The sequence below is a fragment of the Uranotaenia lowii genome, chromosome 3 (assembly GCF_029784155.1).
Source record: "Uranotaenia lowii strain MFRU-FL chromosome 3, ASM2978415v1, whole genome shotgun sequence".
In the NCBI taxonomy this organism is placed as follows: Eukaryota; Metazoa; Arthropoda; class Insecta; order Diptera; family Culicidae; genus Uranotaenia; species Uranotaenia lowii.
In genome coordinates, this window is record NC_073693.1 from 345,522,487 (window position 1) to 345,549,921 (window position 27,435).

Below are 27,435 nucleotides of genomic sequence, written 5' to 3' on the forward strand. Positions count from 1 at the left end.
CAGCAACATTATCCATCTTTCGAGTTTATTTGTTTTTGAAAGAAAAGTTGAAAAATTCAATTGAGTCCAAACAAAAAATTACTGTTATCGATTTTTAAGCCTTCTGTGCTTAATGCCATCAAAACAAAAAATTTGAAGATGTTGAGATACCTAAAAACCGTAGTGATCAAAGTTACCCCGAAACTCAAAATCTGGTTTTGTAACAAACATTAAATCATAACCACCAATGTCGTTTGAATTTACTGCAATCTATGAACATTTTCAATACTCTTCAACTCAGTAAGGGTTTTAAAGTTTTTAGGTAGGTATTACGAAAAAGCAACCACTTCCAAAATATTGAAAAATGAATTAAAAAAGTGATCAAAGTTCCCCCAGTTTACGTTATGTCTAAATCTTATAGATTCTACGTCATTTATTTTGTCTCGCTGAATGCTGGCCCTGAACTACTGCACTTTTCAATGGTCACGATATCGAATCTTGTCAAATCATAAATAAATAGTACTGTCAACCATTATAATATGGCGGGGCTAATATTACTGAAATGTCATCAGTCAAATTATGAAGTGGTACGTACAGGATTATAAACCGCGACAGAAACCATTCCTGAGCTAAGAATATCGAATACGGATATTCGATGGACATTTTTGCTGTTCGATGAATCCAAAGGTAGTGGACCCGATGGAATTTGAAATTTGTTTCTTGAAAAATGTTCAAGCGCCTTGATACAGCTCTCAAAAATTCACTACTCAGCTTATCCGTAAAGGTCTGTTTCCGAAATTAGGAGGATTCCGGATTGTACCGATCCATAAAAATGGTTCAAAACTGCCTACTGAAAATGATTATGGGGAAGTATTTCATTCTGTCATACCCAAACTGATCGAGGGCATAATTTCTGATCAAATGTAACCTTAGAAGGAAAGATCAAAAGTAATGAATTTAAAGATGAAACAATCAACAATTTGAAGTTTTAAAATGAGCCGTAAGATTTTTGAACTTTTGTTAAATGAAAACCAAGTTTCTGCTCGAACGTTAAGACCGCAATCAGCTATTAAATTCTCATTTTCATTCTTTTTCTTCTAGCCCAGCATAACTCTTCTACAAGCGATCGTCCGACGTCACCTGGGCAACGACATCCCGCACGTGTGGGACCTTTCGCGTAACGTGAGCTTCATCCTGCAGAATGGCCACGCTACGGTCACCTATCCTCGACCGATCCTACCGAACATCGCCGAAATAGCCTGCATTCACTGCAAACCGGCTGGCCCTCTTCCGAAGGATCTGGAAGAGTTCATAGCCGGTGCCGGTGAGTCCGGCTTCATCTACGTCTCAATGGGTTCCTCTGTAAAAGCAGCCAACATGCCTGACCATCTAAGGCACTTGTTGGTTCAAACTTTCTCACGACTACCCTATCGGGTATTGTGGAAGTACGAAGCTAACGCCTCGATGTTGATGGATCTGCCCTCGAATGTGAGATTGGGCCGATGGCTTCCTCAGCAGGACATCCTGGGCCACCGGAAGTTGCGGGCCTTCGTAACGCACGGTGGCCTGCTGAGTATGTTCGAGACCGTGTATCACGGAGTTCCGGTCGTGACGATGCCGGTGTTCTGCGATCACGACGCCAACGCAGCCAAGGCCGAAACCGACGGCTATGCGCTCCAGCTGGATCTGGAGACGCTTACCAGTGAGCAGTTGGTGAGGGCCATCCATAGGGTGATTCACGATCCAAAGTTCCGAAACGAAGCCAAGTGAGTGTTTATGTTGACTTTCGAAAAGGGTTAAATGTTTAAAATGTGTTTCAATGTATTTTAGACGAAGGCAGTTGTTGTTGAAGGACCAAAGATCGACGCCCCTGGAGACGGCCATCTATTGGACCGAATACGTGCTGAGGCATAATGGAGCCTATCATTTGCAGACGCCGGCGAGGAATTTAAGGTATTTTTTTCCTAAAATTTCATACCAAAGCCAAAATATGAATTTAAATTAACTTTCTTAAGAAATGAAAATTACTCATCTAACCACGCATTCATAGAAGAGATGTACTAAATCCATCTACATAATTAAATTTTACTTCAACATTCATTTGTTTAATCTTCTACAAGAAAAAAGCAAAAGCTTTCAGGGTGATTTTTTTTAAGATTGAACAATTCCGCAAAACAGATATGTTCTTCAGGTCCTTGATGAAATATAAAACCAATAAAACCTACAACTTGGAAGCTTCCGCCAGTAGAATTTCCAAATCCGACTGCGTTTGGGTTGAGAATGAATAAAAACCACCTCATCCTATCCGAATTGATAATTCTTCTTGTCTGCTGCCAGCCTCCCTTGAGGGCCCAGATGAAAATGGAAATCTCTGCTTCCGGCAGCTACTGCTTTCTCGTCCAGCTGGTAATTTGCTACCAGCAGAAATAATCCGAAAAATTTTTCATCCGGCTACATCAATCATTTTGGGAACATGCATTCGTTTGCTGAAAATGCTACACCTTGATTGGGAAAATTCCAAGAAAATTGTTTCAAACTAAAGTACAGATGAGATCAGAAAGCAATGGGAAACAGCTTTTGAAAGTAGTTAGAAGTTGCTCCTGAGAGCTGTTTTTTTTCTCCAATTGGCAAGGTATATCTGTCTGATTATCAAAATTTCCAGAGTTTTCATTTGCATTTTTTTTTTCAAAATTTCCAATACTATCCCGTTTGTACTAAAATTTCATTATTCATGTGGGTTTTCTAATCGTATTTAGAACATACACTGAATCAAAACTAAAAAAAAAATGTTGAAAATAATCATGCCCTCGTTCGTAATTTTTTAAATTAATAATCTCAATGAAAGTAAAAAAATCACAATCGATGAATCGTTTTGATTTAAATCTGGCTTTTCATCGTTTTGAATTCCGTCAGCTTGCCTTCAATAGTTGTGGTGCATCAAACGCAACTCAATTAAATTGACGGGCAGACCATTTTTTATAAGCTTCGATAAATGAGCACAATATGTAGGTAAACAATCAATTAATTGGTACTGGAGGGTATAAGGTTTTTTTTTACCAAGTAGCAAAAAAAAGGTCAAAGCCTTCATAAATAAATAATCATTTCTACGTGTAATGCTGGCAAAGGCAATGACAAGTATTTTTTATTTAAATTCGAATTTACTAAATACTAGCTTTGCTCACATAAAATATAAATAAATATGGGTCGTTTGAATTTTCGAAATTTCGGAAGCTTTGTATTCATTATTGCAACAAATTTGGCCCATGATTGACCAAGTCAGCTTTGCAGGCTTAGTCAGTCATTTCAAAGTTTTGATTTGGGATTATTTACTATGTTTATCGTTTTCATATTATTGAAAAACGAGCTAAATAGGTAGTTAAAAAGTACTCTATAAGGGTTTATACGGTCGATTGTATTGATGGCTGGTTGGCCTCAGCCATAACCTCGAAACTTTGCCAAGTTGTTATGATAAGAATTAATATTTGCTCGCTTTTTATTTTTTGAATATTTTAACTCAATTTTCAACTATCAACATTACCTACACATTTGATTGCAACTTTGCAGATTTTTAAGAGCCATGTACGCGCCTGGAGTATGAAAAAACTTCATTTCAGTAGATAAAGAAAATATAAAATTTCTAAGAATGGTATCGTTGAAAATGGGGGTGTTTAGGCAGGAGTGAGTGAAAGAAAAGCAAAAAATGTTGCATATTTCTCTTCAATCACTACAAATAACAAGAAGTATGTTCATATTTCAAATTAATTGCTGCAATAGACTGAGTCGATTTGGGGTCATCTTTAAATTTATCCAACCCCGAGGTCTAAAAAGTTTCGTTCTGGTTAAAAACGTTTTCATGTTTTTTTTGCAGAATTTTTAAGTAACGTTTGCATGAGTAAATTTGAAATTTAAAATTTGTATGGGAAAATTGAGTATTTTGTACTGAAAAATCAACATCATTTTTGTATCTACTGTGAAATCGAGTCTGCTTATGGTTTTTGCGCCAATTTATAAATTCTTCAAAGGAAATTTTACGCTGAACAGCTTTGTCCAAAACCATAACATCGTATCTTTTTAGACAAAAAAGTTATAAGCTGTTTAACAGGGGTTTGTCTTTTGGCATTGAATAACAATAAATTCAATTGACATCACTGCTGGGTGCCTAACGTAGTATTGCATGACTACTTTTCATGCAATGCTTGTGCAGTGATGTCAATTAAATTTATTGTTATTCAATGCCAAAAGACAAACCCCTGTTAAACAGCTAAAAACTTAATAACGAAGTTAAGTCTGAATAACTTAATAAAGAAGTCAATCGTCTAGCGATTTACAAAAACCTACTTTAAAAAATATTTTTTGCAATTTTTTCGCATACTTTGATTAATATCTCACACATACACTGAAATATCTTATTAAAAGCACTGACCATACTGACTGGACACTCGATTTCGTTTGTTGGATAATTTTTCCAACAGTACGCAATATCGATTCCAGAGCGCGCATCGATTGATTTGAAGAAATTCTTCTCCAGTTAGAAAGTTTTACCCAACTTTCGAAAAAAATAGGCAATTCAGACGATAAAATCGGGCACATTTTTCTTACAGGGCATTAGTATCGGAGAAATGGTAGGTTCGCCACCTACCGTCGGCATTGCGATCCTGCTAAATTTGACGAAAAAAATTAGCCAGAAAATGATCGAATTTATATTCTAAGTGTTCTGTCATTATGATCAGTGATAAAAGTACCATAGGCTGATTTCTTTTGATCTCTAGAATATTTTTTGTCAATACCGCACTTGAAATATTCAAGCGCTACCGAAATATTTGGATTTGGATTGGTGTTGTTTAAAGGTTAAAGGTTGAAAACAACACCAATGCAAATCCAAATATTTCGGTAGCGCTTGAATATTTGCAAGTGCGATATGGACAAAAAATATTCAAGAGATTAAATAAAAAATAAAATGATACTTCTATCACTGATCATAATGACAGGACACTTAGAACATAAATTCGATCATTTTCTGGCTAAATTTAGCAGGTTCGCAATACAGGTTAAAACAGCACTACCCGAGCAGACTTTTATGGCAAAATTATAGCAAAACTTCAGCAAATGATATCAAATTTTGCTAAACCTGAGACCCCAACTACACCTCATTTTCCGATAGCTTGGAGAGCACAATAATGCTCATATAGGACATCAAATATTTTTCAATAATAGCAAAATTTGGCATTATTATACTTTCAATATTTTTTAGAAAAACGGCAGCAAAATGGAATAAAATTCGGGTCTCGATACAAGAAATTTTTTTGATTACTTTGCTAACCGTGTTTTGATATTTTACTCTTATTTTGGATGTGTTCTACCTTACCCAAATGAACAGCTAAATTTGGCTATCAAGCATGATAGCAACACATAATTGATCACATTTTTTCGCGAATGCCTATTAGATGAATTGTGAAGTTATCAAAATTGCCTGTACTTATGCAATCATTCGGAGCATACATAGCAAAGTAAATTAAATGTTCGCTCTCCTTCAATTATGTAGAGTATGAAATAGCTCATAACTGCGACTTTTAAGGATTCGGTTCTTGAAACTATGTAGTTTTACTAAAACATTTACAAAACTCATGTGAAAAATTATCAGACAAAAATTCTTTAACTCATAGTGAGAAAGTCAATATTCGATCACACCTTACAAAATAATCTAAAAATTAAGTTAGATACTTGTGATACCAAAAGTTAGATTTTATTAAATGTTTGTAGCCGTATTTCTTAATTCATTATGGACGATGTTCAAAATTTCAAAAAGATGTTCATTTAAAATCAACCCAGTTTCAATACTCTAACCAGCTATTGATTACCATATCCTTCAACGCCAAAAAGAGTAAGTTGAGATCTTTTTTGAAAAGAGTAAGCCGAATTGATTTACACACGTTAAAAACAAGAAATTTACGAAAATTCCTCCAAATTTGTTACAAATTATATGATTTTTTCAAAGCAATTATTAAATTTTCTTAAATTTTTTATGGGATTTTAAACCAGTTGATTTATTCATCCTCATCTTTAAATCATTTAACCTTTCCTAAATTTCAATTTCAATTACTTGTATCATTTCAAATGTACGAATCTTTTGAGTAGGTAATTTGCTGTTCTGCGTAATACGCACTGCGCATTGCCTACTATTTAGGTTACTGTAAAATGGGGTAACATTGATCACCGGGGTAGCTTTGATTGACCCAAAAATTTTCCACATAGTCATCAATAACTAAGTCTAAAGTAAACATATCTCACAACTTTTTTCTACGTTTAAAAACCTACATGCTGAGTTTGAAAATTGGAAAAACTTGGTTTGTTTTTGAAAATTTCAAATGTAAGTAAAAATGTTATTTCAAAATCTTGAAATATCTATTTTTTTCAAAGGTTCGCAAACAAACACCCTTCCTGATGAAATCAAAGCGTTTAGAAGCAGCAGGTTGATTTATGTAACAGTTCAACTTTTTTCCTTAGTAAATTAAAAGTTTTGGTGTAGTTTTTGTTTATTGTGGTATATTTTTGATATTTAAAAAAATAAGGACGTTTTCCAAGAGTAAGCCAGGCTAGGAAAATAGGCTTGAAACCCTATCAAAAATATTTCGGGGGCCTAGAGAATTGAATGGAGTCAAAATTTCATATTTTGGTTGTTAAAATTTGAAAGTACCGTAAACTGGGGTAACTTTGATCAACCTAAAATTTTTGCAGATAATCATCATTAACTAAGTATAAAGTTAAAATATCTGAAAACTGTTTACTACGATTGAAAGCCTGTAAATTAAATTACAAATAAACCAAATTTGGTTTTTATTAGGAGATTTTTTATAAAACTTACAATATAATTTTAAAATCTTAAAATATCTGTTGTTTTGAAGGCTCACAAACAAACATCTCTCCTGATCAAATTTAAGCCTTAAGAAGCAAATGGGTTGTTTAATGTGAAATTTAAACTATTTTTCTTGGTTTTGGTTAAGTTTAAGTGTTATTTTTATTGTCATTTGATGATAATTTATGGATATTAAAAAAAACGGTAACTTCCATAAAAAAGCATGTATAGGAAAAATAGCTAAAAACTCTATCAAATGGTAAAGTTTGAAGAAAAAAAGGACGTGGGAACAGTACGAGGACTTAGGGAATTGCATGAAGGTAAAATTTGATTTATTTTCGAGGCCAAAAAATATTGAAAAATGTTTATAATTTTTGCCCCTAAATATATGCAGGAGCATTGTCCATCTTTCGAGTTTATTTGTTTTTGAAAGAAAACATTGAAAAATTCAATTGATTCCAAACAAAAATTACTGTTATAAATGTTTTGAGCCTTCTGTGCTTAGTGGCATCAATACAATAAATTTAAAGATGTTGAGATACGTAAAAACCATAGTTATCAAAGTTACCCCGAAACTCGAAATCCGGTTTTGTAACAAACATTTAATTATGACCACAAATGTCGTTTGAATTTACTGCAATACATGATCATGTTTAAAACTCCTCACCTCAGTAAGGGTTTTAAAGCTTTTTGGTATTACGAAAAAGCAACCCCTTCCAAAATATTCTAAAATGAATGAAAAAAGTGATCAAAGTTCCCCCAGTTTACGGTAATTTAAAAAGTTTAGCCCCTTGATTTATGCAGCATCATGGTTCATCTTTCGATTTTAATTATTGTTTGGCCTTAACACACGTACTGCTTTAGTTTATCAATTACTAGCATTTGTAATTATTATGAAGGTGTTTTGTTTCGTTATGATAAAAAAAAACTCGTTAAAAAGTTCAAAATAGAATCAGGTCAATGTTACCCCAAAGTATCGAATTCTAAACAAAGACGAAATCGATTTTTAAATCAAGTTCAAAGTAGTCTAATAAATTTCTGCAACCATGTTTTACGTCCATAGGAGTCCAGTACTGGTTTTGAAATTATGAAACATGCCACATTCCCTTAACAGAAAAAATAATCGAGAAATATTGAAAAAAAGTGATCAATCTTACCCCGTTTTACGGTACCTAAATTAAGTGTTTATTGAGTACTAAAAGGCACTAATAGCTTTCTTAGTTTGGTTTGATACCTCGAAACAGACTTTCTGTAAACTGGATATTTAACATTTAACGCAAAATCCATTCAATGGTACACAAGCTTTTCAGCAATCAACAGTATTTGCACACTTCTTATCGTAAGTCCCGATTTTGGCAGAAACCATCTCAAAACCTCATTCTTTTTCTTAATAAAATTTAAATTTTCAAAAACAATGGTATTCAAACTTTTTTTTACTCGCCGTGCCCATTTTGTCGAATTTCTGAATTCACCACCCCCGCTAAGTAAATGATATTGTTGAAGAAATTTACTTCTAGAAGTTTTGTAATAAATTTATGTGTGTGGTTCAAGGCTCAATATTCACCCAAAAAGATATCGTTATGTTTCCAATTACCACCCAACGCCCCAGGCTTCCCAAAGCCCCCAAAAATTCAATTATTCTATTTCTTCTATTTCTCTGATCTTTCCACCTATCAACCTATCTACTTTGAATATCATAATTCGCCAACATGTCAAAAAATCAATCAGAGAATATAATAAAAATAGAAAGCTGTTAGCTGATTTGCTAATAAACCTACACAAAAACAAAAACCTGATTTGAATTATTTTAGTAACCTTTATTCAATAAATGATAAAGATTTTGACAAGGTTTTCTAGTTTCAGAGACACAATGCTTCAGAAAAAAATATCAAATTCTACAATTTTAAGAAAATTTAATTGAAAAAAATACATTTATTTCTGACATCACAAAAAGTAGTTTTTATGATTTTAATATTAACGTTTTCATTTGATCTCGAATTTGTTCAAGACTGCAATACGTTTTGCTTTAAAATATGCTAGTTGAATTTTGGTTTAAAAGTTCTTTGATATTTCGTCAAATTACTGATTTTTTATCACGGAGAAAAATATATAGATTTATCAGCGATATTACGCGTCTACATGAACATAAATATGATTGTTTGGTTCTGACCCGAAAATTCAATCAAGCCAACCATCTAATTATACGTTGCCACAAATGGATCAATGGCTGATTTAGCGATCTCATCAGCTTCGAGAATCCAACAGGAATTTTAAGTCAATCGTTCGTATGGCTGTTTTAACTGTAGTACTGCTCCCCATGAACTTCGGAAATTGTAGATTAAAATGTTAATTAAAATTAGTTTGAGCATTTAACTGCATTGTTTTTCCTTTTTATTTTTTAAAAGGCACGTGTTTTTTATTGAATCATATACTACAAGGGGCATGTCTTTTTTATTCAAACCAATAATACACTAAACTTAATTGATGCTGCTGCTCCACCGTTTCCAGAAGGATAATTTTTGAGGCTTGCTCGGAAAACGCCACCCTGACCCTGAAACAAAATTTTAAAAAACAATCGTTAAGAAAAAAATTGTTTTTTTTTCTATCGAGAGAACATTATAAATATTCAAAAAATATCGAATGACTTACATGATAAAATTGATTTGGAGACATTTTAGGAGATTTTGTTATTTCCCTATGCCGCGGCCTACCAAGATCAAAGTATGCGCGCTGCAACAGATATGTCCAAGCGGATGAATCTGAAACTAAATACAACTTTTAGTAGAACAAATAAACACACAAGAAATTTAACTTACATTTTCGCTTTCTGATGTGTGTTTGCTAAAAAATAACTTCCACTATCTTCTGTTTTTGTGACATTCTTAAACTAAATTTTAGAATCTTTAAGTTGATCTGAATAAAATAGCCAAATCCGCCATATGTTAGCCATATTAGCGATGAGCAGATGAGAAATCCTCGATAGCCAAAACAACTTTACAGCAACGCTGATTTGTTCGTAGGTATCGATGTTGATCAAGTAAAAAAGTACGTTGAAAGGAAAATCATTGACATGGAAGAGGCAACGATACGAGTTTTTATAACAACTAGTAGACTTTTTTATCCGTGATAGAACTGGAAAAAAGAACACTTAGGTTACCTTTTCTCAGAAGTCAAATTTACTTGAATGAAATCATCGAGAAAGTGAACCATTTCTTTATTTTAAATTTATTTGTAACATTTTACATTATTTTATAGTGTAAAAATTTATCAAATGATTTTTAACGTTTTTTCCAATGCTAGCTTTAGCCGCCAACCGTGCCTTAGTGGATAGCGTTTCAGTCTTCCATGTCAAATGTCATTAGATCGAATCTCGGTGACGGCATACATAATACTCTTTCTATGGGTTGGTGGTTTTAGCATTAGTAAGAAGCTAGCCATTATATCCTTGAAAGATGTATGCTTTAGTCTTAAGTCAAATTTTGATCTCTTCAAAGAGACATGAAGTTTCACTTAGATCCTGTATGTGTGTGTTCGTTTTTTAAAAATAAGAGCTGGTAGAATGAAATTAATTGCATATTTGAATTCAACATACCAAAACCCGTCAAAATCAATTTTTAAATTTTTTGAATCTTGAAAAGTGTTAATTTTGTTGCCTTTTTCTATCAGAAATTGATTCTTCATTTCATGATTTTTCAATAATATCTGAAAAATGAATTTTAAAAAATGGAAATAATGTGTCCATCAAGAAAAATAACAACTTTTCACTTTATTCATACATCTCTGTTGCAAATTTCTTACTATTCGAAATAAAGGGCTAAAATTTCAATTCATTCATTCCAGATTTAATATAGTTAAAAATCTTGGATAAGAACTTGAAATTCAAGAGCAAATAAGTTAAAGTAGGGTTCCAAAAATAATAATTTGAATTCAAAATAAACTTCAAATTTAGAGATAAAACTCTTTGACCAAAATTAAAAATTAAAAATAAGCGTCAGAGTAACACACACGATATTCCGGGTTCACTATTCAGATAAAAATATCAGAATAATACTAAAATATCAAATTTTTAAATAAGTTTAAAATTGATAACAATGATTTTAAAAAATGATCTCAAACGTCCAAATCTCTGAACGTAAAGTTGCTAATGAAAATCATTTAGATTTCGCTGTGTTTACCTTGCGCTAACCATTATTTGAAGAAGTTCAGGAAAAATAGATAATTTGAAGATATCTCAAAATGTTCTTCTTTTCAACACAATGTTCTTGCATTAAATACATTTACAATGAGAGAATCCTACATGAGCTCATAAGTCAATAATTTTGTGACTTTTGACTTCAAATAAAAATTTTATCACATGGGAAATAATAAATTCGTAGATTGAAGTTTTATCAAAGGATATCGAAAAATGTTTATATAGAAATTACATATATTAGAAAAGTTTTGATTTCCTCTCTAGTTCAGCATTTTTTTTCATAATACCTGTGATTTAGAGCAATGAGATCAAATTGGATGACCACCCGCCAAACCCGTGTCTTGACATTTTATGATGCAGAAGTGAGTTAGTAAAGTTTTTCAAATGATACGCTGAAAACGGTGGATTTCATTATCGATTATATTTTTTTTAAATAAATTTGGACTTCACTAGAGCTCTATTACTGGTACAAGTTCAGCCGCCGACCGTGGCCTAGAGGATAGCGTTCAAGTCTTCTAAGCCAGAGGTCATGAGATCAAGTCTTGGTCACGGCATACATAGTACTCTTTCTGTGGGTCGGTGGTGTTTAGCATTAGTAAAATGCTAGCCATTATATCCTTGAAAGATGTACGCTTAGTCTTAAGTAGAATTTAGATCTCTTCAAAGAAACGTGAAGTTTCACTGAGATCCTATATGTGTGTGTTCGTTTTTTTAACTCAAGTTGAAACCTACCATTTTTTTCATTGATTTTTATCATTTTTCCTAGTTAGTTGCCTGAGCAACGATTTAACTACCTCTGCCATTGAGGAAATCGTCCCTTGACATATTCAATTATTGAACGTTTAAAAGAAACAGCCTTGTACGAAACCTAGTTTTTTTATTATTGGTTTATTGATACATTATCAGACAGATGATTAAATCAAGTTAAAAAATTAACCCTCCATTAAAGACCTTCTGATTCATTATAAATCATTTAACCGCTTCAAGCTTCCACCTGCAAATGAGCAGTTCATTTATTTGACACCAAACCCACCCGTTTAACCTTTCTCCGAATCTAACCCCTTGGACCTATTTGTAAAATTTCACAACCGATAATTCGAGGATGATGATGGATGGGGCCGCCTCTCTATACATAAATACCTCTGGAACCATTCCAATCAATTTGAGCTGTTTCCGGCAGTGAAACGTGTAACAACGATCCACCAACCTCGACCGGAACCCATCCATCAATCAATTCATCCTCCGGACCGGCTTCAGGTCATTAAATTTATCCCATTAAGCCTGCCAAAATTAACGCCCTCTCACGAGTATACCGATTACTGGTCCTCGACTTAATCAGAATTGCTGTGTTTTCATTAAACATCATTAAAAATTCCTTTAAAATTCTTCCATCCCCAGCTTCATCGCCTACTACGGATTGGATCTGATTGCTTTCTTCCTGGCCGGAGCCTACTTGTTGCGATTGGTCGTGAGACGGGTGCTGAAACCCCAAATCATCCAGCTGAGCAAGGAGAAGCTGCACTAGTTACTGGGAGCGCTGGGAAGAGATCGGCGGAGGAAGGTCTGAAGGAAGTTAGCCAGGTATTTCGCCCCCAGGATTGCTAACTTATTTATCAAACGCGCTCCTGTTTACGTTTGGGTAGTATAATGTAAGGGGGAAACGTAACAGAAACAACAACAACCACAAGGAAACAAACCGAAACGAACAAATACATTCATACAACACAAGGTATGAAAAGGGCACTTTTATGGAGGGTGGGCATTTCTAGAAGCTTCCGGTAGGACAAACGAAGTTCAGAATGAAAATGTTTTCTTTGGAAATTTCCAAAATAGATGAAAAGGAAATTGGTTTTTCCATTAAACAAACTAAAGCATGAAAAACGAATCTTAAATCTTGAATTTTGAATCTTGAATCTTGAATCTTGAATCTTGAATCTTGAATCTTGAATCTTGAATCTTGAATCTTGAATCTTGAATTTTGAAACTTGAATCTTGAATCTTAAACCTTGAATCTTGAAACTTGAATCTTTGATGTTGACTCTTGAATCATGAATTTTGAATCCAAATTCCAAATGTTTATCCTTACTTTGAAATTGAATCTTGAATCTGAATTTCACATTTTCATTTAGGATTCACAATGAAAACTTTTATTCCGTGATTTGCATTCTCAATTTCTGATATTTTTCTGAAATTAAGCTTTAAATCATCAGTGACCAATTTCGTTCAATTCTTTCAATTCTTTCGAAAGTAACCGGAAACAGCCATTCAGACAAAGCTTATTTTCGAGTGCCGCTTGGCATAATCGGGAGGAACAGAAATCCGGAACGGGGCACAAATCGAATCCGAACGAAAATTCACGGAGAAGACATTCTCTGCCGGTAGACGGTCATACTAAGAAAAAGGACGAAAATGTGTAGAAGGGAACATTCACAGAAATGACAAAGAGTGCAAACTGGCTAAAAAAATTATACCCTCTTTCTGAGCTTCCTTCCATTCTGTGTTGGCAAGTTGTTTTCCGCATTAAATGATACCGATTCCCGGGTTTAGAGAAAATTAAGCTAAAAATGCCAGCAAGTGCTCTTGTATATTTATTTTGATGGTTGTTGGTAATGCTCAATTTACCAGAGTTTATTGTCTAATGAAGCACACAGCTTTTACTGGTAAATATTCATAGACTTGACTTTTGACATTTAAAATTCAGTTAAGTAGGTATACGGTAACATTTTCAAATGAGTTTTCACGATAATCGAAACCAAAATGAATAGGTTCCTACTAAAATAAGGTTGCCAGATTGCCTGGTTTTATCCGAGTTATTCCGGATAATTTATACAAAACTTAAGAACAGTCCGGCGCGGCCAGGTTGCCCGGATTTCATTGGAAAATTTTCGAATTTTCCCGGATTTTTTCACTTTATTTGACAAATAATAAGAAAAAAAAAATTAAATGGTATTGTAATTTTTTTTTTATTTAACCACCAAAACAAAAATTTTTGGGCAGATTTAGCAAAAAAAATCATGAACGGATTTTTCGAAGACTAGAACACGATTTCCAATTTGTTTTTGAATTTTCGTGAAAAAAAATATTTTTTTCAACTCTTTGATTTAGATTTCTGTTGAGTAATTTCTGTGTGTTTTGACAAAATTTGCCCGGATATTTCCCGGATTTTTGGTCTCGATTTAGAAATGGAATGCCCGGATTTGGCCAGGTTTTTTATAAAAAAAAATGCCCGGATTGTCCGGCCCGGATGCGTGCTGAAAAAATTCTGGCAATCTTATACTAAAAAAATCCTTACTGTACCTTTTTCCATAGAATAAAATGGTAGAGAAATAATTTTATTTATGTTGATGTTGATGTTTATTTGTCGATTTCGCGGAATTCGTCTAGCTTCAAGTCTGATGAAGCTGTGAATCAATCTGAACCTTGGTGTTCCGATCCAGTGTTGATAAGAGGCATTTAGTCTTGTAGTTAGACTCAAAAACCCCACAGGGGTCTTTCCAGGGACACAGGTTCGGTCTTTTCCAGGAAAAATCCGAAATAAAATTTGAGGATTTTTTTGCAGTAGAATTTTTTTGTTGGTGGTAGTGAAGTGGTTCTGTTGCCAAATTTGAGGCGTTGGTGATGAAAATCCTGTAATGATTTGTCAAATAAATGTTTCATTTATTGAAAAGGTGTAGGAGGGAGGAGGGAATTTTGAGCTATTCTTGTATTTTTTTTTTTCGATTCAAACTATGGTAGCCAAGATTCCAAAGAAGGTATTAGTTGTTGGGTTGATTCGATTTGAAAGTTTTGAATATTTTCAAAAAGTACGGGAACTTCATTGTCACTCTGTATCTAGAAGCAAAAGTAGATCGCAAATGGTTGATCTTCGGTTTCTGAATGTAATTGAATCTGAAATTTCACCTATGTTTTCAAAATAGATAAACCTGTGGTCAAAAATCGGTTCTTCGTTAGGCACATGCCAATAAGAAATTGCTTAAGAAATTGTTCTAGAACAAAGTATGATGATTTTTCGATATTCTTTGATACAACTCCAATCTGAAAATCTATAGTTTTCCGTTCGAGAAAATGTTAAAAAAGGTGATTCGTATTTTGTATATCAGGAAGTTAAAAAAATTGACTCATGAGCTCATTAAGGAAACTCTCGTTAAAAATGTCATTTTATAAACAAAAATATAACTTGTTGTTGAATACAAGAAAAATTTTAGGAAAAAGTTCATAATTATTTACTTTTCCTGAGCTTCTTCATATCAGTGCAAGGTACCGTAAACTGGCGGAACATTGATCACTTTTTTAATTCATTTTCGAATATTTTGGAAGGGGTTGCTTTTTTGTAACACTAAACATTATTAAAATACTTACTGAGGTGAGGGGTATAAAGCATGAAAATTGATAGCTGAATTTTCGAACGACATTAGTGGCTATAACTAAATGTTTGGTACTAAACCTGATTTCATGTTTCGAGGCAACTTTCATCACTAACGTATCTTAACATCTTCAAAATTATTGTTTTGATGCCAATTAGCCATCAATAACAGTATTTTTTCATTGGACTCCATTGATTTTTTTAACGGTTTCTTTCAAAAAACAAATATCTCAAAAGATGATCAATGTTGCTGCATACATTTAGGGGCAAAAGTTATAAGCATTTCTCGAAATTTTTAGCTTAGCTTAGCTTAGCTTGTTTGACTACTCACATCCACCTTAAATCATTGAGTCCGAAATGTTTCATACGACTTTTGAGGAATGTATTTTATTACATTTTTGTTTATCCTAAATTCAATGTTAATGAAGATAACTACTACATTTCGAGTTCCATGATCGCTGGCGTGGCTCAGTAGAACTAGTTCCACATCGCCAATGGTTGCTACTCCGTGATTGACCGAGGCCACCAATTTTGTTCAACGGTCAAAAGAATGGTGTCTGGGATTGACAGCACATTCTCATTGCACAAAACTGATGCTCTCTCTTTTAACATCAATAACGGCGCCGGCCACGTCCTAGTAGTCAAAAGATAGTTTGGAAAAGAGAGAAAGGGATGAAAGAACAATATTGTGCTTTAGGACCGAGGTTACCTCTGCATCCTAGCAAAAAAAAAGTTGTTGGAAGTACGGGCGATAGGATATGATCAGGAGACACTTTTGACTAGTGCGATCATCTACAATAATTTTTTATTTAATTTTCTATATACCTGATTTCTTAAGAAACTCTTCAATGAGTCAATGTTCTCCACTTATAAACTTTTTCCCTAAACCAGATATACCCTTATGATGTATTTTGTATTTCAGTTTCAACTTTGACACTCAATCTCATCAAATCATCCATTTTTTTCATTCATTTTTTTTTATAAAATTTCAAAATGTTCAAGATTTTTCATTGGATTTTTGTCACAGTCTAACAAGTTTTTCAACTTAGTTAATAAATTTAATAACAGACTTACTCAAGAATAATGAAAACTAAAAAAAAATCAAAATATCCTTCAACCTGCTGTTCTTTTGCTGCACTATTTGTTGGAATTATCGACCTAAATAAAAACGTCAATATTTCAGAATCTTTCATAATTCATATATTTTGTTGAAAGTTTCCTAACAATTCATATGAATTTGATTTATATTTTTCTGGGCAGAGGACATAACCTCTCCGTAAGCGCAACTTTCCGAATGCTCGATAATATAAACAATAAGATGTACTATCTTTAAATTCTAAAACACGTAGCTCCATTTTATGTATATGTGTCTTATGTACCTATGTTAAAGTTGGTAATTTGCCCTTTTAGAATAAAAAAGTATCAAGTTTCTGTTTATTTTTAAATAACTGAAAAGTGATAGTAGAAACTAGATGTCTCTGCCTGCTGACGTTTTTTGCCTTTTCTGTACTTGCTTTTAATGGACTTTAGAAATGAAGTCTGAACATGAGCATTGACGAACAATTCTTCAATCTAACTTCAAAAGAGTTGTAGTGTCCTTAATTGATAAGTCATGCTAGCAAATTTATTTGAGACCTTAGACTTCAGAGCTCTACATAAAGCATTGATTTATTTAAGATTCTTCTCTCAACACTCATTTAAGCAGCAAAAGCGAACTGTCATTTGTTACATAAATCCTCAAGGGTGCTGAACCATAAGACACTTATTTTGCACGATTTCAACTAATTTAAGCCAAACAGGAAATTCCGCTTGGATTCCCGTTTTCTATACTTATTAAATTCTCTTGCTATTCTTTTCCATACTTTCACCCTCTTCATCGGAATAAAATTTTGATTCATTGTAAGCTTTTATTAATCACATATACACTAGTGCCATCTGGTTTTCAAAAGTTAAAAAAAAGAGTTAAAGCTCACTTCAATTGCACCATCGATCAACATGTAGCTTTAGCCTATCAGTGTTCCCAATACTTAAGAAAATTTTTTTGTTAGAATTGAGTTAGAACACAACTTGAAGAAATTAAATAGTCAAGATTTGTGCCACATAGCAGGCCAAATGGTAAGAAATACAACAATTATATCAAAATAGTGAGATAACAATAAAAAAAACAATTTTATAAAATTTTTGGTTTTAATAAGTTAAAAAAAAAACTTTAATTTCATGCAAGCGACTCTTTGAACAACTCGGAAACTTATTGCTATCTTGAAATACAACGTTTATTACTCGGGAAATGTACACGCGATTGTATTTGTAAAACGGTGAATATGAATTATTAAATATTTCGAGCAACGCTCGAGCGAAAACACTCAAACATTAGAATTTGACAAATTTTACATGAACTTCCTAGTTTTACAACTACTAAATTTAAAAGTTATTGAATAAGATAAGAAAAGTAAATTACAGATACGAATTGAACACATAGATAAAGAAAGAGTTAAGAAAAGTACTTATCTTTTCGTCCTGTGATCCAGATTTTTTCCATCGAAGAAGAAAAACATTGATGTTCGAAAAACGATGGCTGTAGAAAAAGCTTTCACAATTCGATATACAGTAGCACCATCTGGTGCTGAATTTTATAAACTTTCGAGCTCTTCTTTTGATCGATTTTCCTTTTGCTTTTAATCGATTTTTCACTTGCTACCAATGATGCACGCAGCAATTTTTTCATTTTGACACTTTTTAAATTCACTTATTATAAAAACATTGATTTCACTCCAACGGCGGATACTTCATGTACCAAATCGTTGAAAGACACACATTTTAACATTATCACAACACTCAGAATTTTGCAAAATTCAGGCCGCTTATAAAACAGTGGCTTCAACTTATCAGTGTTCCCAAACTCCTATAAGCATTTCTCGAAATTTTTGGCCTCAAAAACAAATGAAATTTTACCATCATGCAATTCCCTTGGCCCTCCCACTGTTCCTTTGTTCTTTTATTTATTGAAACTTAACCATTTGATAGGATTTATAGCCATTTGGTCTATACAGGCTTTCCCATAGAAAGTGCTCGGCTTAATTGGGAAACTGATGTTAAAACTTCGAAAGACCCAGTTTTAGTACTCTGCTAATATTTTTTTTTCAAGATTTTCTCACTTGTTGATAGAAATTCTGTGTTTCGAAACTCATACGCATTTTCAATATTTAGGTAATGATTTTCCGAAAATACTTAAAATAGAAACCATCCTGATTTTTTTTTATCATATCCGGATTCGAAGTTCTCAAACTTAGTTCTCCGCACAGTATTCAAACATAACAAAACATTAAAATGGTGAATCAGAATTCAAAACTAAGATTGAGTTACATTTTTCATAATATGTGATGAATCTGATTCAGATTCATAAGTCAGATTAAAACTAAATAATTAAAATAATGAATTGAAATTAGAACCCAAAACATCAGAATTGAAATTGATTCATATTTGAGAGCTCTGAAACAAATTTTTCTTCTTAGTTTATGTTCAAAATTGTGATCTGAAATTGAGATTCAATCGTTGTTTTTTTTGTATATTTCAGAAATCGTATTAAAATTCGGCAAAAGTTTGAAAATTCAAATTTTAAATTTAGGAACATAATTTTGATTCAGAAATAATGATCACAATTCAAATTTAATACGCATATGAGTTTGACAATCAAGATAAAAATATCAGGATTTCAGGACTAAAATCGCATAAATTGGCGATTTATAATTTTGAAAATGTATCCAGTTTCATAATTTAAAATTTAATTAATAGTTGTTCTCATCTCAACTTAAATCACAAGTATAAATAATAATTTGAGTATTTTCTTTAAGAAATTGAAGGCTTTGTCTAAAAAACGTATTTCATGCCCAAATCAAACAGTCTAAATCTACCATACGTTTGAAAAAAATCTAAGATTTTAACCATCGATGAAAGTAAGTTCACTATTTTGTTACTCACGATTAATTAAACAAATTGTGGTTGCCATTGTAAAGAGTTCAGGATGTTTTTTTAATGTACCGTCAAACGGGGCATCATGCAACAGCGAGGTTAGATGCAACATTTGTATACCACATCACTGATATAATTTTTAATCTTGTATAACGTAATCGAGTTATCTCTTTATGGATACAAAGTGATGATGGCATAGTTTCTGATATTGCCTGTCTATCCATTTTTCTTTCAAATCCTATAAAAACAAATTCTCTCTAGTTTTCATTCCACCGCACATGCCATTAAAATTATAAACAGTTTCTGATATCTTAAGCTATTATTTTAAAGTTCATTATTTTCATTGAAAATTTAAAAAATAATCAATCAATAAATGTTCCAATTTCAACCATTGTCTATGCCGTAAAAACTTTACCCAATATGACGGATTGACTTTATGATATCGCCTACCAACTTTTCACTGGCTTAATCATTCTATTCCAACACTGTTAGTGTGAAAATACTTTTCGAGCAATCACCAATTTTTTTTAAATAAATTTTTTTAATTCAGTTTTCTGCCAGGAGTGAGATGCAACAAAATGCAAATCAAAGAGACACCTTGTAAATCTCGTTTTCATATGCTCGAATATGAAATTTCATTCATCCAAACATTTATTTTTATTAGTTCAGATAGTAGTTTTTGTAGTATTTTTACCCCTAAATGTATGCAATATCCTTACATTCACAAAAAATGTAAAAATTAGTTTCACCAGAACCAGAAACTACTGCAATTGATGCTTCTGTGCGTAATGGATTTTAAGGCACCAAAAATTTATCAAAAACTAAACATTTACAGACATAGATTTTTCTTTAAAATCAAAGTTTGTTGCAAGTTACTCCTTTTTATAAATATAGTGAAAATCGTATGTTTTTTTTTAAATTAAAAATAACTGAAGAAACCAAAAATTTTTCTGACTGCGTCAATTTGATGTCCCATCAACCTTAAAACTTTTGATACACAAAGGGTATGGTTATCCGTAGACGTGAGTTGTTTAGAAGCAATTGAAGTTGAAAAGTATTGCATGAGGGTGGCCCAAAATTTCCTTATGTCTGGAATTCTGGGTGCTCAACCTCCAAATGGTAGCTTAAGATGTTAGAAACAAACTTATATATGGCGGCAATTCAGAAAAATGATGTTTAGAGGTCGCACTAGGTCGATTTTTGAAAAAAGTCCTTTTTTGGTTCATAGAAATTACACTAAACATGTTTTATATTTTTTAAATTTCGATTAAATTACAAACATTGCATAAAAGATATTTTGCGATATTTTGTGTCACAGATTTTTTTAGCATGGCTTTTAATATAATTTTTTATTATTTTATCGATAGATTTATATTAAAATCGTCCAAAAAGTGTACTTTGCGTTATGCTTTTTAAAAACCAAGACCACCAAAAGATGCAAATTTGTACGTACAACAAATTTGCCGAAGAAAGCGTGTTTTTTTTCCAAAAGTGCAAAAAGTTATTGATCCTGCTATTCCTACGGCTCGTTCTGCAGTATCATAAAGGACTGATAGACTCTGGCATTCAATTTTAGCAGCTTTGTGATCACTTTTCGACTCCGAAATTTGAGCACTGTTCTTCAGGTTTCATAATATTTCTCCGCTGCTCTTCTTCAGAAGATTCGGAACCATTTTTAGCTTCAAAACGGCATCAACTTGCTCATCAAAAATACCAGACAGATGTTGAGAACTGACAAAAACCATAAATGTTTTTCGAATTTTTTCGACGTTTTCGGGCTTAACTCTTCATCATCGTAATTTTTGAGGTTTTTAATAAATATAAGATCATTCATCGGTGCACTAGAAGCAAGAGGAGCTTGATACCACCTTTTTAAATAAACTCGTTCTACAAACTGGACAAACTATTCTAGTTTCAAAATATTCACTTAAAATTGTTCTCTAAACAAATACATTTTCAGGCCGTAAATTGCTCTAGCCATCCACCTTGCGTGATGTAAAGCATCAAATCTTTTAAATTCAACTTCCTGTTCTTCATTTAGACAAATTAAAGTTAGTTGAAGAAGTTCTAGATAATCTTTACGAACGAATTTCTGAAGCATAATTCTTTGGTAAAATGATATCAAAGAGACTGGTCTGTTTTGTTGATTGTTCCTTAAAAGGAGTAAAATATGATTTCACTTGAAAAGATATTAGAAATATTACCATGACTGAATCTAGCGTAATGAGTTTTGTTGATTCTATCCCATTAAGATCTGAACTGATAATAGTTAATTCCGAAACAGGTTCGATACGCTGTCAGTGGTGCCTGCAAGGCAAATAATGCAGTTTTCTCCCAAGCAGACGTTCTAAAATGGACACAGCACCTTTCTATTCGACCGAGTTAATATTGGTTGTATCATAGTACTTGGCGCAAATAACTTTTTCTAAATTCCAATTTTTCAAAGCTAGGTGTACTTCTTCTGCACATGATTTTCCTGTACCGCAATCAATGAAATTGCAACTTATTCATTATTTGCACCATTTTTTTCATCCTATACGGAAGTTGCTCCGAATCGTAAAAACACCTAGCGCCGAGCAAATTTTCCGTTAAGACGACGGTTTTTAGGACGTACGTAGCTCTCGAACCGCTGATGGTTAGTTTATTAACTCCGCAAAAATTTTATTTTCAATAAGGTTGCCTTGCAGTACATTATAAATAACTTTTTCAATGTTTAAATAAATAGCATACTTTTTTCGGCAAATTTGTGAACGTAAAAACTCGCATGGTCTTGGTTTTTAAAAAGCATAACGCAAGGTACACTTTCTGGACGATTTAAATAAAAATCTATCGGTAGAATAAAAAAAATATTAGACAAAACCACGTTAAAAATTAATCTGTGAAAAAATATTTATATGTTTAGTGTAATAAAATTTTTTCTATTAAGGAATTAAAAAGAAAAGGATTTTCTTCAAAAATCGACCCAATGCGACCTCTAAACATAATTTTTCGGAGTTAGCGCAATATAAAATTTTGTTTGTGTGTTTGGAGGTTGAGTCCCCAGAATTCCAGACAACAGCCCTGTTGAAGCAAAACATGATTTCAATAAACCCATTATAAACCCCCTCCCCATGAGGCGGTTTTTCCTACGGCCCTGATAAACGTTCTAAAGCAGGAAAAGTTTGAGAAAATAATTCAATTCAGAAAGGTTTCACGGGCCGCATTATGGGGTCTCGAGGGCCGTTGGTTGATCATCCCGGGGTTAAATGGTTGCAACTGAAAAAATTCTGAAATTAAGTTATTTAGCCCACATTTGGCAAATTTTGGAGAAAAAAAAATGAAAAAATTGCTTCCTAAACGATAAAGTTATTTGTAGAACTAAAGTGGTATGTAATCATAACACTCAACCTCTGTGACTTTTTCAGCGAAAAAACTTGGTTCCAGATGTTTAACATTAAATAATAGTTCCAATGTTAAAAGAAAGATGAGAAGCTAGACTAAAAGTTCTACGCATCTGAAGCGCCTATTGGAGAATAGATCGCCTCAATTTAAAATTTGATTGTCATTTTTTGGGAAACATTCCCACCCACGGAATGAAAATTTTTGAAAATTCAAGAGTTTACCGACTAGAAAAAGTACTAAATTTTTGACGAAAATCGATCGTGTTCGTATTTTTTTAACAGCAGAGGGGTTTGAGGAGAGTGGTGATGATCAACCCGATCAAAACCCTAAACGCCCTCCCTCCCTCCCATAGGACCGATCATGGTTATACAAATGTTGCATCTAACTCTGCTGTTGGTTGATGCCCCGTTTGACGGAACCTTAAAATTTGGAAAAAAGATATTTAATATCTTAGCAACATTGTTTAGCATTTGCACACGGTTCGTTTTTACAACGACCGTTTTGAAACAATATTTGTTTTTCGCTGGGCCATCAGATGTCTCCAAACCAGGGGGGTGACAATCTGGTTCTTCTTTCGAACAAGAATCTTTTTCTTTTTTTCTATCCATCGGGAGAAACGTTTATGGTGTTTTCCTCTCAAAGCAGTACAGAGTTGAAAAAGTCAAAATTTCAACCAATGAGGAACCATAATGATTGTTGTGTTAGTGTGCAATCATTCATAATTCTCTAGGATTTAACATCTAGTCCGGTTCCTTGACAGCAAAATGTCAGGTTTGTTATGGGCCCACAAAATCGTGGGCCCGTAATTTTGATGGTTGTCAAAATCAATGACAAAGGATAGGGCTGTCACCCCCCTGCTCCAAACCAAAAACACCATAGAGAACTGTCAAAACCAAGCTGAGAAAAAAAACAAAATTTTAGTAAGCTTTGAACAGGTCGTATGATCTGTTTGGCATGCTTCAAGAAAATTGCTTTTAAAGTTTCGTAAAACTTTCGTCCGGATGCATAATTGAAAAATATCATAAAAGTAAATCGCTTTTTCTTTCAAGCCAGAAGTGCTTAAATTTGGACAATGGGATGCAAAAGTGATACTTGAAAGTAGCCCGCTTTGAGATGTCTTGAATCAGTTCTGTTTGGTAAGGCTGATCGTCAATAATGTTCTAATTGGATGGATAAAGCCGATAACTGTCTAAGAAATGCAAAAGCTTATTGTAAAACTGTTAGTAATTTGGACTGCCTCAGTTTTGCAAAATTAAAAGAATGAATAAAAGTTTATCACCGGAACTTTCTATACGGTTTTTAATAATTGACTTTTTTCGGTAAGTGAAATAACTTTTTATTATTTTCAAATTTACGTAACGTTTCGAATTACTCTGAGGGACATCTGATGAAGAAAAGTACGTAAATGAAGTCACGTGAATTAAAAAAAAAAAAAGTTTTTTCACTCACCGGAAAAGTCATAAGTAAAAACCGTATTAAATAAACGAATTGAATTTCTGTCCCGTCGAAAGTTACTCTTATTGCATTTATCTAGCAATAAATTGAACCCATGTATTCTAGAGCGGCATTAGTTTAATTATTGATAAGTTCATATACGATCACGCCTTTTCGAAAACTGGCTACTTGAAAATTTGATTTGTAACTTTTGAACGACGTAATAGATGGCACTGTTTCAAGTCAATTTTCAACGTAATTTTTGGTAGTCAGCATTTGAAATTTTACACACTTTTTTGAAGATTTTTTTTTTCGAGCTTGTACGTTTGTTCTCTGTGGTTTTAGTAAGGTTTTCATTTCAAATTCATAAATAAGTCATTCCTGTTCTTGTTCCGCTGATTGTGCTACCCCAAATTGGAGTTATAAGAAATGAGGAGCTTAGTTTACGACGAAAAATATCTTCCCCACAAACGGTGTGGTTGCTTTACAGGGAACGCGAAGAAAATAAATATTATTTACCTACTTTTCACTGTCCCGGTCTTCCTTAACGGTCTGTTTTTCTTCCAAGAAGAGGGGTACAGCGCTTGAAGTCAACGAAAGACGCGGGTGGTTTTCCAAAATAAAAACACGAAACCAAACCTATCGCTATTAGAGGCACACCGCCGACAGTGAACACGAAATTAATCCGGCCATATTGGATTACCCGCTTTTTTCACTTTTTTCTCTTTTTTAACATCCCCCCATTCCCTTTATCAGGAATTTCTGGGGAAAACCTTCCCAGCTTCTTAGAGGGCCCTGCCCCATTAATCTCGAAGGGGTGTTCTATTTCGCGGTTAAGATGGGCGATTTCTGGGGAATTTCAACGCGCAACCCGCAAATTAATTACACAACTCGGCTGGCTGGCAAAAAGTTCTACGTGCCTCCAGACATTTTATGTTTTCGGAAAAGATAACTCGAAATTCTCTGTCGAGAAGAAGCTTTTGGAATTGAAATTTGTCCGACCTTCCCAAATAAAAGTGCCCTTGAATTGCGTGAAACAGATGCAATATATTAATCCATCGAATTTGTGATAAAAGCAAAGCTGCAGACAGTTTTCAGAAAACTTTCCGTGCAAGCATCAATGATAACACATTTTATCAGCAACGCTCAAAAAGAACCGAAAAGAGAAAAAAAAACTCGAAACAAAAGATTTCCAAATGATGAAAAAATTTTAACTTAAAGAATTCGTCAAGTTTTCCAACCTTAAGGGTTGGAAATTAAAAAGTGTAAATGTTTTATTTTTGTTCTATTTATTTAAACAAGTATCTACTTTTAACTTAGGCTAGGTTCAGTGCTTAACTTTCCAAAAGATTGGTCTTCTCTAACTAAAAAAGTGTTTATTTTTTGTTTTTTATCGATTGTCACGCACCCATTTCTCATACTGTTATTTAAAATCGATCCTCATTTTCCATTTGTGTTTTCATTGAATCATTCTACTTTTTGTTAAATTGAACATCAAACTGTTTTATTTTAAATTTAACTTTCCTACTCTTTCGAAAAGCTATTTTTAAGTTTCCCACTAAACATGGTCAAAGGTTTGTTTTAAGTATTTTTTTTAGCCGATCTGAAAGTCTAAAATTGATATTATCTTAAGACAAGATAAATGAAGATTTTTAAAATATCAAACAATTAAAACAACATCAACAATAATGTGTGTGTACAGTATTTTTAATAGAAAAAAACGAACAAGCAAAGCTTAAGATTTTGTAAATATTGTATCAATAAAATGGGGTTTTAGATATGAACACATTGCCGAAGTTTTGTTTGCTAGTGAAATATCACAATCCTTTAAAAATCTCATTTTGAAAATTTTAGTTTGCTGTTTAACAATCAATAAGAATTATAGAAATATAAGATTTTTTTTAATTTTTTTTTATGAAATCACACAAACTTATGCACGACTAATTCAAGCAACTAAACGAATTTTAGTTAAACATCCGCCAGTCTACGGAACATCCTACAAGCTTGTTAGTAACTAGCAGTGAATTTTGCAATAGGCTTCCAATGATTACTTGGAAGCTCGAGCATAAACCTCGGAATATAAAAGCGCCTTTAAGTAGGCTACAAAATGTATTCACAGTTAAAATTCATTCAAAAATAGCTTGAAACTAATATGTTCGTCTCTACGCAATTGGTATACGGAGATGAAAAAACAGCAACAATTTTGAGTTGTTTTGTAATTTGCACATCAACATGTAGAGAAAATATTAATTTTGGAATAAATGAGAAGCTGGTTTCTATTTAAGTTTATATTCAAATTAAATATTTCAATTAGGAACATAGATGACTAAAAATATTCACTACAAATTTGAAGCTTTTATAATGAAGAAAACTAAGGTAACATTCAATATATTAGTGAAAATTTGGAACAGTTACGGATATTATGCCAATTAGAGACTTCAAAAATTGACAGAAAATGCATTCCAAAGAATCTGAATGAAAAATGACGGTAATTAGCAACAAATCACTCGTCCGAAATCGTGTCTGCAATATTTGATTTTCGTTTTTCAGAATCATGATTTATTTTCAACCAAGCTTTTCTCCATTCAAGCCTTTCTATTTAAATAACATTCCCAAATAAATTGTAAAATTCCCAAAATTGTCAAATTGTCAAAATTGTCAAAATTGTCAAAATTGTCAAAATTGTCAAAATTGTCAAAATTGTAGAAATCGTAAAAATTGTCAAAATTGTCAAAATTGTCAAAATTGTCAAAATTGTCAAAATTGTCAAAATTGTCAAAATTGTCAAAATTGTCAAAATTGTCAAAATTGTCAAAATTGTCAAAATTGTCAAATTGTCAAAAATGTCAAAATTGTCAAAATTGTCCAAATTTTCAATATTTTCAAAATTGTCAAAATTGTCAAAATTGTCAAAATTTTCAAAATTGTCAAAATTGTCAAAATTGTCAAAATTGTCAAAACTGTCAAAATTGTCAAAATTGTCAAAATTATCAAAGTTCTTAAAACTGTAAAAAATCTCAAAATTCTCAAAGTTGTCAAAATTGTCAAAATTGTCAAAATTGTCAAAATTGTTAAAACTGTAAAATTGTCAAAATTGTCGAAATTGTCAAAATTGTCAAAATTGTCAAAATTGTCAAAATTGTCAAAATTTTAAAAAATTTAAAAAATTTCATTATTGTAAAATTTGACAAAATTGTCAATCTTAAATTGAATTTTGTATACGAAAAGTTCAAAACATTTGACCACGCTGTAAGATTATCAGAA

At 32.7% G+C, this 27,435-nt stretch overlaps 1 protein-coding gene across 3 annotated transcripts in view; it reads left to right on the forward strand.

Annotated features, from left to right (window-relative positions):
* The window catches only part of LOC129751947 (UDP-glucosyltransferase 2), a 184,376-nt gene extending 158,440 nt beyond the window's left edge, over nt 1-25,936 (forward strand). For all 3 annotated transcript variants that reach the window (XM_055747739.1, XM_055747737.1, XM_055747738.1), the window contains 3 exons: nt 1,081-1,745; nt 1,810-1,932; nt 12,423-25,936. In XM_055747739.1, the coding sequence (XP_055603714.1) occupies nt 1,081-1,745; nt 1,810-1,932; nt 12,423-12,549 (915 nt within the window). In that variant the 3' untranslated portion in view covers nt 12,550-25,936. The remainder of the gene's footprint in view (nt 1-1,080; nt 1,746-1,809; nt 1,933-12,422) is intronic.
* The last annotated feature ends 1,499 nt before the right edge of the window (nt 25,937-27,435 follow it).